This window comes from Triticum aestivum, chromosome 3A (assembly GCF_018294505.1).
Source record: "Triticum aestivum cultivar Chinese Spring chromosome 3A, IWGSC CS RefSeq v2.1, whole genome shotgun sequence".
Lineage (NCBI taxonomy): Eukaryota > Viridiplantae > Streptophyta > Magnoliopsida > Poales > Poaceae > Triticum > Triticum aestivum.
In genome coordinates this window covers 651,834,054-651,849,235 of record NC_057800.1, presented here as the reverse complement: position 1 = coordinate 651,849,235, position 15,182 = coordinate 651,834,054, and the positions used below count along the sequence as shown (strand labels likewise).

The 15,182-nt window shown below is 49.6% G+C and overlaps 2 protein-coding genes across 6 annotated transcripts; one reads left to right on the top strand and one right to left on the bottom strand.

Moving 5' to 3' along the window:
* Positions 1-3,622: 3,622 nt before the first annotated feature.
* Positions 3,623-6,359, bottom strand: LOC123062946 (amino acid permease 3). 2 transcript variants are annotated; one of them, XM_044486648.1, is made up of 4 exons: positions 6,243-6,359; positions 5,373-5,512; positions 4,744-5,286; positions 3,623-4,649 (listed from the first exon to the last, which is right to left on the bottom strand). In XM_044486648.1, exons 2-4 carry the CDS (start codon positions 5,485-5,487, stop codon positions 3,865-3,867), a joined length of 1,443 nt encoding a protein of 480 aa, XP_044342583.1. In that variant the 5' UTR covers positions 5,488-5,512; positions 6,243-6,359; the 3' UTR covers positions 3,623-3,864. The 2 variants fall into 2 exon arrangements, with proteins under 2 accessions (XP_044342583.1, XP_044342584.1); XM_044486649.1 differs by having other exon boundaries at positions 5,373-5,515; positions 6,243-6,345.
* A 3,551-nt stretch (positions 6,360-9,910) lies between these two features.
* Positions 9,911-13,933, top strand: LOC123062945 (26S proteasome non-ATPase regulatory subunit 8 homolog A). 4 transcript variants are annotated; one of them, XM_044486644.1, is made up of 6 exons: positions 9,911-10,112; positions 10,248-11,205; positions 11,788-11,835; positions 13,218-13,435; positions 13,527-13,638; positions 13,726-13,933. In XM_044486644.1, the coding sequence occupies exons 3-6, from the start codon at positions 11,824-11,826 to the stop codon at positions 13,864-13,866; spliced, it is 483 nt and encodes a 160-aa protein (XP_044342579.1). In that variant the 5' UTR covers positions 9,911-10,112; positions 10,248-11,205; positions 11,788-11,823; the 3' UTR covers positions 13,867-13,933. The 4 variants fall into 4 exon arrangements, with proteins under 4 accessions (XP_044342579.1, XP_044342580.1, XP_044342582.1 ...); XM_044486645.1 differs by having other exon boundaries at positions 10,213-11,205; XM_044486647.1 differs by lacking the exon at positions 10,248-11,205.
* Positions 13,934-15,182: the final 1,249 nt, after the last annotated feature.

Below are 15,182 nucleotides of genomic sequence, written 5' to 3'. Positions count from 1 at the left end.
CGGTGTGTTTGCCGAGATCCGATCAATTGTGGATTTATGATCAGCTTATCTATGAATATTATTTGAATCTCCTCTGAATTCTTATGTGCATGATTTGATATCTTTGCAAGTCTTTTCGAACTATCAATTTGGTTTGGCCAACTAGATTGATTTTTCTTGCAATGGGAGAAGTGCTTAGCTTTGGGTTCAATCTTGCGGTGCTCGATCCTGGTGATAGAAGGAGAACCGACACGTATTGTATTGTTGCCATCAAGGATAACAAGATGGGGTTTTCATCATATTGCTTGAGTTAATTCCACTACATCATGTCATCTTACTTAATGCGTTACTCTGTTCTTATGAACTTAATACTCTAGATGCAGGCAGGATTCGGTCGACGTGTGAAGTAATAGTAGTAGATGCAGAACCGTTTCGGTCTACTTGACATGGACGTGATGCATATATTCATGATCATTGCCTTAGATGGCGTCATAACTTTACGCTTTCTATCAATTGCTCGGCAGTAATTTCTTCACCCAGCGTAATATTTTCTATCTTGAGAGAAGCCTCTAGTGAAACCTATGGGCCCCGGGTCTATTTTCCATCATATAAGTTTCTGATCTACAATTTTAATTTCTGATTTACTTTCTTTGCAATCTTTTACTTTCCGTTCCGTAAACCAAAAATACCAAAAATATTACTTTGTTGTTTATCTATCTATATCAGTTCTCACTTTGCAAATAACCGTGAAGGGATTGACAACCCCTTTGTCGCGTTGGGTACAAGTTGGTGTTTGTTTGTGCAGGTATTCTGTGGCTTGTTATGTTGTCTCCTACTGGATTGATACCTTGGTTCTCAAAAGGTGGGGGAAATACTTACTCTACTTTGTTGCACCACCCTTTCCTCTCCAAGGGAAAAACCAACGCAAGCTCAAGAAGTAGCACTGTGCTACATCATCCCTTCCTCTTTGAATAAATACCAACGCGGTCTCAAGCCACGTCAAGGGCAGTTTGGACCGCCGTTTTCCCACAAACCAGAACCAAACCAGGGGGCTTTGGGAGAGTCCCGACACCAACCATGTAGGACTCTGACACCCCAGACCCACTCAAAACTAAGTCAGAGCCTGCGCTTTTATAGTTGGTTGCACTCTCTCCGCGGCACAATCCACCACTCTCCTCTTCCCTGTTGTCGCTCTGCACCCAATTCCTGCCCTTTTTGCTACCGTCGGTGCATGGACCCATACGAGAAGCTGCCAGAGACGGCGATGGAGGAGGATTCGGTGATCACGTTCGCCTTGAAGATAAGGCACATCAAAATTGCCACCTCAAAGTGAAGGGAAAGGCGACACCGGTCAAGTAGCAGAAGGCCGACGGAGGCGAAGGTGGTGCTTGTGGCAATCGACGTGCAGGAGACAGAAGCGGTGCAGGGCAAAGTCTGGGACGCGAGGTCCTGCTACGGTCACCGACCGTGTAGACACTTCCCTGGCCGGAGCATTACAAGGCTCCATACTTCTACACTACCACACAACTCAGTAGGCAGTCCCTGGCATCTGCCATGCTTCAAGTGCCTTACTACGTGGACGTCAACGTGGTGCCGCTGCTTTTGTCGGAGTGTGCATTGTCGCAGGTTGTCCGGACACAGATGTAGAGAGTGGAGCAGCTGGGTGCTCGCACACTGTTCGTTGGTATGCCTAACGCGAGCGAGCTAAGTTATGACGACGCGGATAGGGAGCTGTTTGACATGATCCACACTAGAGCTGGGGGAGGATGTTCCTATGAGGACGGTCAGGTCGATGACTCAGAGCCCATCCATGTCGGCTCATACACCCAGCCGGGCTACACCCAAACCGACACGTACACCCAGCCGGGCACGCAGCCGAGCTACATCCCCAGTCCGGCACGTACACCTAGCTAGGCACAAACATATAGCAGTAGGATTTGGCCACCATACAGCAGCAGCAGGAGGACGACGAGGAGGACAATGATTTGGATGAATTTGCTGCCGATCCAAAGAAGAAGGGTAGAGGAGAAAGCTTGAACATGTGGGAGGACGAGTTCTTGTGGATGCATGGTTGGCCACTAGCATCGATCTGATCCATGGCACAAAGCAAAAGGGTTCATCATTTTGGGCCAACATTCACTCTTGGTTCCATGAACACTAGCATTTCGAACCCTACTCCGACGGTCTCATCCGCAACCGTGGCGCAAAGTCTCTCAACCATTGATGGTACATCATCCAAGAGGTCATCTCGAAGTATTGTGGCCACTTGAGGAAACTCATCACATGTTGGCCAAGTGATGCGCAAATCTCTGAGCAAGTAAGTGTGTTCATCATTTGGCCAAATATGTATTCTTGTCTAGAACATTTGGCCGGATATGCACATTGTTGGCCAAATATGCATCATGGTGTTGGTCATTTATAGTCATTGACAACGTTTTATTTTGAATCCTTCCAGTGCATGCAATGTGTTTTCGAAGTTGGAGAAGAAGAGCTTCATCGTCATGCATTGTTGGTTGAAATTGAACGGACAACCCAAGTGGAATCCATTCATTGCCAAGACCATCACCCATGGAACCGATGAATAAACCGGTGATCCAACTGATCCAATGAAAGAACCGCCCAAGGAGGTTAGAACAAGATTCTGGGGATAGAAGTGGGAGGAGGAGAAGGCGAAGCGAGAAGGGTCGTCAGCCAAGTTGACGGAGAGGTTCGAGGACATCTTGGTGAAGCAGGATGCATACTTCAAGCGCTTCGACGTCAAGGAGGAAAAAAGGTCGAGTGGTTTAACATCCTGATGGCATCAACCGAGAATGATCAAGCTCGTAGAGAGGAAGGCCATGCTCGAAGAGAAGAACGTTGAGATTGCAACCGCTTCAGAGGACAGGAAGATGTTGACCATGACGATGGAGGATTTAGATGACGGCAGAAGGACGATCGTGCAAGCCGTCCATTTCAAGATGTTGAAGCACCAGAAGGAAGAGCTGGAGGCGGAGGAGGCAGCCGAGGCGGAGGTAATGACAGATTGAGCGTGGAGTCTCGGATTGTCGGTCCAGCAGGGCAGAAAATACAATTTTTCACACGGACTACCGTACTTATATTCTTTTGTGATCAGGCATGTAAACACTATGGATAGTGGCCCCTTTTTGGTTGTGACCGGGGCTGATGTGATCCGTCGCGCGTGTTGTGATCGGACGGATTTGAATTTCAAATTGCCCATACTAACGGACATTTAGGGGATAATTTTGGATGGTCGGCTCACGTACCAGTATCCTCGGACTGGTCCCCGCCGGTCCGTTGACGGATGCGGTGTCCGGTTAGGGGGGTCATCGTTGGAGATGCCCTGACCATTACAACTACTTTTCTAGAGGTTACAATCTCCATCACCAAGTTAATGTATCTATCAGGAAATCCTTTTCTCCCAAACCAACATGTGGTTGGATGGTCAGAAGGATAGTGGTATCCTCAGTCCATTAGGGTTCAAGTCCTAGGCATCTGTGGCGACTTCGTCAATCTCAAAATGATGTGCCGGCTCAGTCCCTCGGAGGTGCTCATAGGGGTAGAATGTGCATGTGTTCATAGGTGTGAATGTATGTGCATATGTATGACCATCTGCATATGCATTGTGTTAAAAGAAAGGAAATCATTTTCTCTCTAATAAGTATAATTTTTTTAAAGACCACTTAATATTATCATACATTTTAAAAATCACTACTATAAAGAAACATCATTTAGTTTTTTTTCAATGGATCTCATGCATGACTTCATGAAGTAGTACAACTCCATCCAGGATGTATCTTCTTTGAATTGTTTGAAGGCCAAGAACTTCTTTGTCTTGAATCCTACACCTTGATGTATTGTTTGTGCGTGCACGATCGTCAACGTCAATTATGTCTTGAATGGGTGGTACACCTTGAGGTCAGACTTGATGCCGGCGATGGACCCCGCGGCGGCGGCAAGGGAGATGACGAGGCATCCGAGGCTGAGCATCTGGAGGCACACCCACTGTGTGCTCCACTTGGGCACCTTCTTCTGCACCACGTACATCTCCACCGGAAAGTAGACGGTGAGCGGCCAGAACCCCAGCGCGCCCAGGAACCCCACCACGTCGTTGAAGAAGGGCAGCATCATGGACACCACCGTCGTCGCCACCACGAACGCCGTTCGCCACGTAGCCCGGAACATGTTCACCTTGTACGTCCTGAAGAGCGGGACCTCGACCTCGCCGGTGACGAACGTGGACTCCGGCCACCTCTTCGCCGCCCATTTCTCGACGAAGGCAAACAGGGGCTGGCAGTACACCTGGTACGCGCCGACGAGGTGGACGACGATGGCGGCATTGGCCACGTCGAGGAGCCAGAATGGCTCGTAGAACCCAAACCCCGTGAGGAGGTTCCCCGGCGCGGCGTCGCCGAAAGCCGCGTAGCCCATGCAGCCGCAGAGCATGTAGAAAACCGTGGTCACCGCGACACTGACCATGGTGGCGCGCTTCATGACCGTGGACTCCGACGGCGGCGGCGCACGGATGGTGTCCTGGATTTCGATGAGTATGAGGGAGTAGGAGTAGGCGAACGCAATGTCCCCGAACGCCTGCGTGCTGCGCCACACCTTCTGCATCGGCGTCACCGTGCCGATGCTGATGCCGGTCAGGCTACCCTTCACGCCTCCGTTTGCTGCATGCATGCAGACATCATTGGTTAACACATTGCTCAACAGGATCTAGGGAGTGCTTTCGTCGATCTATCAATATGTATAAGAGTCACCTACCTATGACTTGGACGATGCCGAGGCCGAGGCCGATGGAGGAGTAGGTGAAGGACATGGCGGCGGCGAGCATGGAGAGCCAGGAGATCTGGTCGAAGTCGGGGATCTGGGAGAAGAAGACCTGGGCCACGCCGAAGATGATCATGTAGGGCACGCTGGAGACCTTGCAGGGGTCTGCGTGGCCGTTGCCGTGGAAGCAGTTTGCCCTCTTGATGGCCAGCATACTGATGGAGGCGGCGATGGTGTAGCCGATAGACACCCCAACGATGTTAGCATACTGCAGCACCCCGCAAATCTGCACCTTGACGCCGCTGAGGTTGGCGTTGACGGCGTCCATGTAGGTGTAGTTGCGCTTGCCGGTGCTCTGATCGCCGGAGCGGTAGCAGTCGGCGAGCAGCGAGGAGGTGAAGTAGGTGACGAGCGAGAAGAGGAGCATGACGGCGGGGCCGGCCACCCAGCCGAGCTGCGCGATGGCCCAGCCCAGCGACAGCACCCCGGACCCGATCACCGCCGTGATGATGTGCGAGCTCGCCGTCCACATCGTGCCTGCGCACATCGGCATCGGTACTTCAGAGTGAGAAACCAACAATCAAGTATTGTATTCCATCAGATGAGACAGGGGTTTTACGTACCGGTGCGCTTGTTGCGGCCATCGTCGTCCACCTTGGACCCAGCGGTGTGGCCGAGCTCGGCGGCGGCCACCTCCATCGGCGGGTAGTAGTAGGTGGCCACGACCTTGTCCGCCATCTCGATCGACCTCTGCCTAGCTTAACTGCTGCCAACAGAGCGAGTAGGCGTGCAGGTGAGAACTAATTAAGAGGAGGCCAGACCACAGTAAGTGTAGTGCACTCTGCGCGCTAGAGATGCGATCTTGTGCAGCGTGATCTGCAGAGACCGAGTAGTAAATGTTTGCTGGCGAGCGAGAGAGCGCGAGGTGGTGGTGGGTGCCTGGCCTGCCTCTGGGTGCCCGGGTTACCGGTGCAATTTATAGGAGGAGCCTGCGCACTGCGCATGGTGGGTGCCGGCAGCCGGCCTGGACCTGTCGCCGAGGGGCCGCCGCTGCCCGGGATGGCTGGCGAGGACGCGGGAAGCTGCTGCTAGTGCTCGGACTGGAAATCCAGACCCTCTTTGGAAACAGAGTTGACGCATGTAGTAATCTCAGCATTTGCTAAGCATGGTGGAGGTGGACATGACAGGGTGGGTAGTCTTCCGAGAAGGGGCCAACCATCACCTTTTGCCCTACGTCGTCGGCACAGCAGTCGACACATCAGACACATGCTAATTGCTCACAGCCGGCTAACGATCATACCTAAGCCCACCACCCGTAGCTTTTTTAGCCAGTCAATGGTGAAACAGAGAATGCCTAACTTTCCACAGAGCTGCCCACCTCGTCTCGTGCATGAAAGCTAGATATGATAAGATCGCAGCAGTGCCAGAACTAACTTAGTAGCTACCTCGCTCCACCCTGGTGAGTGCATTTCGAGTTAAAACAGTTACAGTACCTTTCTCTGCAGGGAACTCCTGGACCAAGCAGGGCGGAGCACCGGAGGCAAGCACGGCCGGTCGAGAGGCCTCGGCGAGAGCTGATCGCTCGTTGCTGCTGCGGTGGTGGTGCTCCGTCTGCATCGACCGGCTAAGTGTTTTATAGGGGAGAGGCTGTACGTGCGGCGCCGGCATTTCGGGTCCATCCTTTTCCCCTTGGGCATCTCTTCCTTTCTCCGCCCACTCGCATCGCATGGATCCCAAAGTGCTCCGCCGATCATGCGAGCGTCGGATGGCTCTCCGTCGTCGTATCACGAATTCTTTACGACTGCAGTACCATGATTTTTCAGTGCTCGAAATTGATGCCCGGTTCGTGGAATCACTCATTGCGCCCGGTTTTTGACCGGCCCAGAACCTGTGGAGGACAGGCGACGAACATCTCCTTTGCGACGGAGGGCCGGAGAGCCGTCCCTTTAGTTCGCGTGTGTATGAATTAATTAGCTAATCCCCGTTTGAACGTGAACATGCCACACATTTTGTAGACTAATACTACTCTACTAGTTAACACGAGCGGTTGCTCGGTCTAGGAATCGCGTGATATGATGATGGCCTGACAAGCAGCGTTTAAATTAGCTCAGTATCATCTAATCGTGTGTGGGTCGACAATGACTTTTGGTTCAGAGAAAGAAAAGCAGCGGCTGGAACTGTCCCTGGCCGGGCCTCTTTTTGTCCTGACCAGCATTTGTGCCCGTATAGCTTTACTCGAGTGGCATGACTATGTTTCAGGATAACAAAACTGAGCATGATCTGTGAAGGCTAAATTAACTAGTCCAGGGAGCGGCTTGCTAGCTTGTACATTTTTGGTTATCCACGATCAGAGGGTTGGGCAAGCTAACAGCACAACAAAATAGAGAAGTATCCGGCCGAATAAAGCTCTAGTGAATTTTTTTTAGGGAAAATTTTGTTTTTGCCACTCTAGATTTTGCCAATTTTTCTTATGCCATTCTAGATTTTAACATTTCACTTTTGCCACTCTTAGATTTTGACAATTATCACAATTGCCATTCTGTGGCAAAAGCAAAATAATTTTATTTTATTTTTGCCACTCTTAGCTTTTGACAATTATCACAATTGCCACTCTCAACATTTTGCTTTTGCCACGGGAATGGCAATTGTGATAATTGTCAAAAACTAAGAATGGCAAAAGTAAAATGTCAAAATCTAGAGTGGCATAAGGAAAATTGGCAAAATCTAGAGTGGCAAAAACAAAAATTTTCCTTTTTTTAGGGAAGTAAATTTTGGCTGGATCTAACCGATCCTCTAAATTTAGTGGAGTAATTTTTTTGGTCAAATGCATTTCATTTTCGGGCACCGAAACAAATTTCATTGTTTTTTTTATTTCATTAAATGTTATTTTAATACATCGTAGTACATAATTCACCAATTCTTCGCTAAGAGAACCGAACCAAAAAAACAAGAACCACAATTAACTTTCATAACTACTCCCACTAGTTGGATTAATATTTTCTCTATGTCTTCATCTTGAACATTGATGATTCTCTCAATTGGCTTCTCAAGTTTGCACACTTCTTTCTTTTCCAGTTCCAACCAATTCGACATTGTGTTGCCTCTAGTCTTATCTCTAGTCGCTACTTTAGCAAGGAGTGGACGGATATCTATCAAATTTCTCATTATCAATAGATCGATGTAATCTTCTTCCTAAATACCAGAACTTGAATCCATTCTACACACAATTTTGAGCAAATAATGAGCCACAAATTGTGACTAATCTGATGAACGACTTGATAAACAAGCACTTATTCCATCTTTTTTGTACTTGAAGAACACCCATCAGGATGTTCTGGCGTGGTCAAAACTCGGTGCACCACCTGCCGCGGGCAGTCATCGCACTTGATGACCGGCAACTGGGAGCCGACGAGTTGGGCTAGTGCTGAGCCCGACCGACGGCTATGCGTGTCTTTGTCGGTGGTTCGCCATGAGTGAGATTTGAGCGGCTAGAGGAGGAGGCCATACCTACATGTGGTGTAGAGTCGTTGCCAGGTTTGTGCGGTTCGATACTGGCCAATCCATGACAAAACAACTGGATGCATTAAACCCAACGAAGGCGGCGATAGACGTAGGTCGATCGATTTATGCGTCGGTGACAGCGAGAAAGAGAGGCTCAAATCCGGGTGTGCGAGGACCTCGACGGGGCCTACGAAGCATCGACAGTGGCGGGTGGTGGTCAGCGGAGGCAGGAAGGATGATGCTGGCGCCTGGCGTAGATGCAGCGCAGAAGTGGGGTGAGTGAGATTATGAAAGGGAACAGAGTTTTTGCTCAAGCGCTGGGCGGCCAACTAAATATAAGAGCAACCAGGCGGCGGAGTAAAATTTTACTCCACTATTTGATTTTGGTAATCGACTATATGCGGGTTAAAGGAATAAAAACAAAAGTTTACTCCTGTATAGCCTTCTAAATCGGCGGTTAGAGTTGCTCTAAGCATTGTTCGTGAGCAGCATTCCAAATCTATGAAAACTAAATTAACTAGTCCATCGAGTGGCTGTACATTGTAGTCTTTGTATTTTTAAAACCCACTATCGAAGGCTAGGAAACCTAAGCTTCATTCTGATCCATTTGTAAATTTGTAGAGTTTTGTGAAACCTAAGCTCCTAAGGCCATACAAGCTTAGAACCTGAAACGACGAACTTACATGGTTTTGAGACTCAAAACTACAGTTTCAAAGTTATAGGACTAACACACCTGTAATAGTTTTAGGTCTATAATTACAGTTTCAAATTAAGTCATAGAGCTAAACTGACACATGTTTTAGGACTTGCTTCCTTCATCCGGGTTTATTAAACCTCCTTTCATTTTGAGCCAAAGTTTGGTCATTAATTTAACTAATAAGATCTAAAGCATACATCACAAAAATTATATAATGGAAAACCTCTTTCAAATACAAATCTAACATTATACTTTATGTAGCATATATGTTATATACTCCCTTTATTCCCTTATACAAGGCCACTATAAAAAATACAATTTACATCTATACAAGGCCATTAACTATAATCGAGGAAAAAATTAATGATGCTTTCTCTTAGTACCAACTGTTTTAATATTTGCATGCATGTAGCCATAATGACATTGTGCTACTTTCTTCTAATTCCTTCCTTGAGGACATGTTGGCACACTAATGATCTCAATTAACGAAGAGAAAAGTGGACTTCCAAAATAGTCATTAAATTTTGCCTTGGTACCTATATTTTGAGTTTGTGACCTTGTATAAGGGAATGGAGGAAGTATTTATAGTCAAATACTTGGTCTAACTTGAACCCAAAATGTAAGGAGGCCTAATAAATTCGGACCGAGGTAGTATAATGCATTTTACTCAATATTCAATGGCTAAAATACAAAGAATGAATGCTCACCTTCAATAAAAAAAACAGACCCAAATGATAAGTGACACACGTATGAAACGAAGCATTTCAGCCCTAATGTTTTTTTACAACTAAAGTTGTCATCAAAAAGAAAAACAAACCAAAGAAAAAACTGAATCTTATCATCCAGAGAAATGTTACCATACTTGACAACTAAAATTGTCATCCTTGCGTCACTAAATTTACCTAAAAACATTAGGAGTTGCCGTGTTTTCATGCCATTACACTTATGGAGGTAAAAAAAAAAGGACGAAGGCAGAGCAGACATAGCCGCCGCTGAGCTTCGCCTTTCCCAAATCGAAATTGAGAACGAGGATCTCCCAACTCGGAAGCAATGGCCGCCGGTCATGCCAAGCAGTGGACAAGCATAGCACGAGGCCGCCGATGCCGGTGAATCCCCTCGAACGTGCTCCACAGGCACTCACCATCTCAACTTCTCAAGTCCACAGGTACCGCGCCCCCTTCATCTGTGTAATTTATCCCCTATAATCTGGATATATAATCTGGGGATGACCGTCGACTATTTCATATTCCTCATCGTTTGTCCAGAGGTGAAATTCGTCATCTCTTAATTGGTGCATCAGATCTGCGAGTTGGAACTCAGGATGCCGCCGTCGAGATCTAGAAAGCGCACTTCGGCGCCGCCGGCCACGACTGCGCGCGCAAGGAGGTGCCGCCGGCCTGCGGCGGTGCCATTGGACGATGTCGCTGGCGCAGTGGCGCCCCCGTTTTCTTCCCCCCTCTGGGCGTCGCTCTCAGAGGATTTGGTTTGCGAGATAGCCTGGAGAGTGCTCTCGGGCGATATTCTGGACTACGTGCGCTTTCGCGCCGTTTGCACCAGCTGGCGGTCTGGCACCGTCTGCCCGCGGGGCCGCGGCGTCGCCGATCCGCGCTTCTACCCGCGCCGCTGGATGATGCTGCCGGAGGGCCATGGCCTCTACCCCGGCCACAGTGAACCTTTGTCCGTGTCAAGCTCCCGCTGTTCAACAGCCACTGCGCTCTTGACTCGGTCGACGGCCTCCTCCTCCTCCTGAGGGACGAGGACACCGGCATCCGCCTCGTCCACCCGTTCACCGGCGACATCGCCGAGCTCCCACCACTCGCCACCCTGCTCGCGCAGCTAAAGAACGACCCATCGGTCCCTCATGGTTCTGATCCTTACTGGCGGTGGTCCTTAATCAGATACTGCGTCTGTGCTACCGTGTCCTGCAGTGCCGGAGCCATCACCGTGATGCTCGTGTTCCGTCATCTGCGACGTGTTAGCCTTTGCTACCTCCGAGGACCAAGCAACCAAACGTATCAACTAGTATTACAGATCGATTACACATGGATTGCAGTGAACTGAACCAAGTTTCAGCCGAGCCAAGGTAGAGTTGCTGAACGAGTCATATCACGACACAATCTCAGACAGCATTACAGAGACCAGACAACCACAGCATATATCAACCAGAGACTGATCAACAAGACGCAAAGCAGAGACAACCACAGCATATATAAACCAATAACACTGTGTCTTTGCATTGTGTAGGCTGCCATTCTAATGTATGTATCGTTCTCTGTTCTCTTTCATCTTCCATTGGATTATCATTGGGAAGGTCAAAAGAAACAAAGTGTTATTGGTTTTCTTTGGGTATAAGTTGCTAAATGAGTGTTCATCTTCCATTGGATTATCATGGGAAGGTCAAAGAAATAAAGTGTTATTGGTTTTCTTTGGGTATAAGTTGCTAAATGAGTTAAACCAAAAGTGTTTTTTGGGTTAGTCCTGCATGAGTTATGTGGTGCTAATTTTGCTGGGTTCAGTTGGGTAGTCGAACTTGGAAATTAATATTTGTAAGCCAAGTTATACATGTAGATTGGGTTTGTATGGAATTTTTAGGTTCTCGCCTACTGGTGAGCCGCAATACCCTTGCCAAACTGGCAATTGTTTTGTGTCGACTATTTTAGCAGAGTTCATTTCACATCTTATTTGGCAATAGGATGTTTGCTTCGTCAGGTCCAGAACATGATGCAAAATGTCTGGACACGTCAATTGATATTTTATCTAAAAACATCTAGCACTTCCTCTTTTGCAACATGTCGATTGATATTATGCTATATCATACTAAATCATGCTGATACTAAAAGTGGATAATTCCTCCATCACCGGTTGACTACCCAATTATGGGGCTTAACGCGCCGCCGACCCCCGCGTCGCCTAGGAGGCGACTCGGGGGAACCCTAGCCCGCCGCGCCGCCACCCCCTCTCCCCGGCTCCCCCTGCCGCGCCGCCGCCGGAGGAAACTGCCGGGCGAAGCCCGCGCGGCGGACGGCGGCGGCGGGGCTTCCCGCTCGCGCGCACGGCGAGGGCTCCAGGTGGGGGAGGCTCGGCCTCCGGCGCTGCGGCCGCCGCGACGCTCCCGGGCGGCCCTCTGCTCCGTCTTGCGCTCCTCCTCCGTCAGCCCTTGCAGCGCCGCGCGGTGGCATCCGGCGGCGGCTGCGTTTGGCCAGGCGCGGGCAAGCCGGGGCGGCGGCCCCGGGATCGGCGGCGGCGCTGGTTCTTCCTCTCCCTCGTCGGGAGAGTGGGGGGAGGCGCTAAGGCTGGCCATCTTCGATCTGGTGCGGCGCATCTGGTGGCGTGCGGCGTGCCTGTGGGTTCGGCCGTGAGGACGGCGAGCCGTAGGCGTGCCAGATCTGGAGGTATTGCCCCTCTCCCTTCCATGCATCCCTTCCCAGTCCCCGGGTCGGTTTGGATCCTGCCGGATCCACCTCCGGTGTGTTTTGGTGGAGCAGATCGGTGTCCGGGGGAAACCTTGGCTGCCTTAGGCTGACCGGCAGCGGCGACGCCGATTTTTGGCGCCGCTTTCCTCCTTGGGGGCGTTGCTGAGGGCACCATCTCTCCTCTCCAACCCATGTCCGGGTGAAAGCCCAAGATCCGCTGCGGATCGGGCGTCGGCGGCGCCCTAGGCACCGTAACCTTCTTGGAGGCGATGCCAAGGACATTGGGATCGGATGGAAGGGTCTGCAGGTGAGGGGTGGGGGTGTGCTGCCTCCCTTCGGTGGAGCGGTGTTTCGTTCTACATATTCTTGGCGGCGGCTCTTGGCGGCATGGAGCAGCGGAGGCTTGGCGTCAGATGTGTGGTGACGGACACGCGCAGGAGGTCGACGTTGTCTGGCGTCGTGGTGGCGTCGGCGGCAGCGAGACCGAGCAAGGCAGTTACAACAGTACAGCTCTGAAGATGGATATGTGGTAGGTGGTTGTGGCGGCCTCATACCCGGCGGGCGGCCTGGTTGAGGAGCACGCCGGACTGGTGGGTGCCCATACCCGGCAGGCGTCCAGGTTGGGACCTCAGGTCTTAGATGTTAGGTTTGGCTGCGAGGTCTGTTTGGTATTAGGCCCAGACCATCAGCGCCCCTTCATCAGTTAGATAGGAGTAGCGACAGAGGTTGCGAAGATGGTGGCTTTGGTCTTACTGTTGTACGACTTTGTAAGGTTTTGTGCTAATAATTAATAAAGTGGCCGTATGCATCGACTAGATGCAGAGGCCGGGGGTATTCCTCCTTTTCGAAAAAAAAAACTTCTGAGGATGTTGGTCCAGAATAGAATTGCGGAGTTCCACACTGAGCTGGAGCCTCTGCCCACCAAAGCGCTGGAGAATCCTTGCATCAAGCACGCAGTTGAGCTCGAGCAGTCCCTTATGGAGGGCGCCTACAACCACGTGCTGAGTGCTCGACAAGCTGTGCCGCATGAAAGTTACGTATACTTCATGGACCTTCTAGCCAAAAGAGTAGTTAGGTAAGTGGGTTTGTGTCGCTACCTCTTCATGTGTGATCTGCCGATTTACTCCTTATGCAGTCCATCACTGTGACATTTGCTGCACGCGCAGAGACAAAATAGCTGGGTGCAGCGAGAAGGGATATGATTACTTGTCGATAAGTAACGCGAAACAAATGCTTATGTTCAGCTCTGACGAAGAACCACAACAGTACATCTCAGAGGTAAATTCTGTTTCCATCAACCTTTTGTGTTCTGGTGTGAATTACCTGAGATACCACCATGAGTTCTCAGTATGATATCGTTGGCAGGAACACCCCGAGAGGGATGTTAGGAATGGCCGGGTCTTCTTCCAGAAGGCGATGGAGTCTCAGCCCTGTAAGGAGACACCGGCGATGCCCGCCATGAACAAGACCCTTGGCTATGCGAAGGAATTCGAAAGGACAGTGTGATTTGCTTTTTTATTTCATCTAGACTGTAAATTGCCATGAAGAGGTGGATTATTGGATCGTCCTGTAACTCAGTTGTACTACTTTGTTAAATCATTTGTTTCACCATTCAGTTTCCAAATTGCTCTACAGTCTACACACAACCGCAAAATGTCCCTTAAAATGGCAATGAAACCATATCACACAGACATCCGGAGTCCCAGAAGGCCAGAACCAGAAGGATCTACGACCGATCTTCAGATAAATGGATCGCATCTAACATGTCCAAACTCCCAAAGCAAACCTTCAGAAACCCCCATCTTCTAATGAATGGGTGTAAGTTTCAGTAGTAAGGTCCAGGGTCTAACTATGTGAAAGCACCCGTGAACTACATGCTGGCAGGAAACATGGCATGCTGGCAGGAAACATGGCATGGATAAAAACATCCAGTTTGATCCCCCCCCCCTCCCCCCCTCTGATGGTGCAAAGAAAATCCATCCACTGGCTTCTGGGTATGTAAGGGCCCACTCACGACTAGCAAAAAAAGAGTAGAAAAGGATGTAAGATCAGGGATTATGCCAATTACACCAATATGATCAAATGTAAAAGCAGAAACACACATGTACAAAGACCATTGAGCACATGTACAAAAAAGAAATTAAAAGCCAGCTGATGCGTCTGCAATAACTTAACAGGTCACTTGGTACCCATCATTTGAGGTGGATTTGGTAGATTTCATTTGCGATTTCCGGGTTCAACTTGTTTGGCTGCCACGGAATTAACAAATGGAATTGAATTGTCATTTCCACCCAAATCCCCCCCCCCCCCTCAGTGATACCTGGTCAGATGGGCCGGCCTTACCGTGTCTGGGCCGGCCTCACGGTATGGCTTTTTTTTGAACATCAATACAGACACAAGCGTTCATATACACACGCATACACTAACCCCTATGAACGCACACACGCACATCCTACCCCTATGAGCACATTCGAAAGACTGAGCCGACATATCATCTTGAAATTTACGGAATCACCCTAGGCACCCCGTCGTCGACAGGAACGTCTCCTCCCACCGAATGCGCATCGCCGGAAATCCAGAAATAAATGCGAGCATCAGGATTTGAACTCTGGTCAGCTAGGGATATTACAGTCCCTCTAACCATCCAACCACAGATTGATTCGCCCCGGCACAGTACGGCTGCTAGCACATCTCAGAAAGCCAGGAGGTGTACATGTATACTTGTATAGTATACGTACATGCATGTGCAATGGCACGAGCCGACGAACACACTAAGCCAGAAGGCATGCATGCATGCATGCAGTTGAGGGAACCGCCTCCTC

Excerpts from the sequence above, each read along its gene's own strand:
- LOC123062946 (XM_044486648.1), bottom strand. The coding sequence starts at position 5,487 with ATGGCGGACAAGGTCGTGGCCACCTACTACTACCCGCCGATGGAGGTG. Across the intron at positions 5,287-5,372 it reads TGGCCGCAACAAGCGCACCG|GCACGATGTGGACGGCGAGC; the intron begins GTACGTAAAACC and ends CGATGTGCGCAG. Across the intron at positions 4,650-4,743 it reads CGGCATCGTCCAAGTCATAG|CAAACGGAGGCGTGAAGGGT; the intron begins GTAGGTGACTCT and ends GCATGCATGCAG.
- LOC123062945 (XM_044486647.1), top strand. Across the intron at positions 13,436-13,526 it reads CTAGCCAAAAGAGTAGTTAG|AGACAAAATAGCTGGGTGCA; the intron begins GTAAGTGGGTTT and ends CTGCACGCGCAG. Across the intron at positions 13,639-13,725 it reads CACAACAGTACATCTCAGAG|GAACACCCCGAGAGGGATGT; the intron begins GTAAATTCTGTT and ends TATCGTTGGCAG.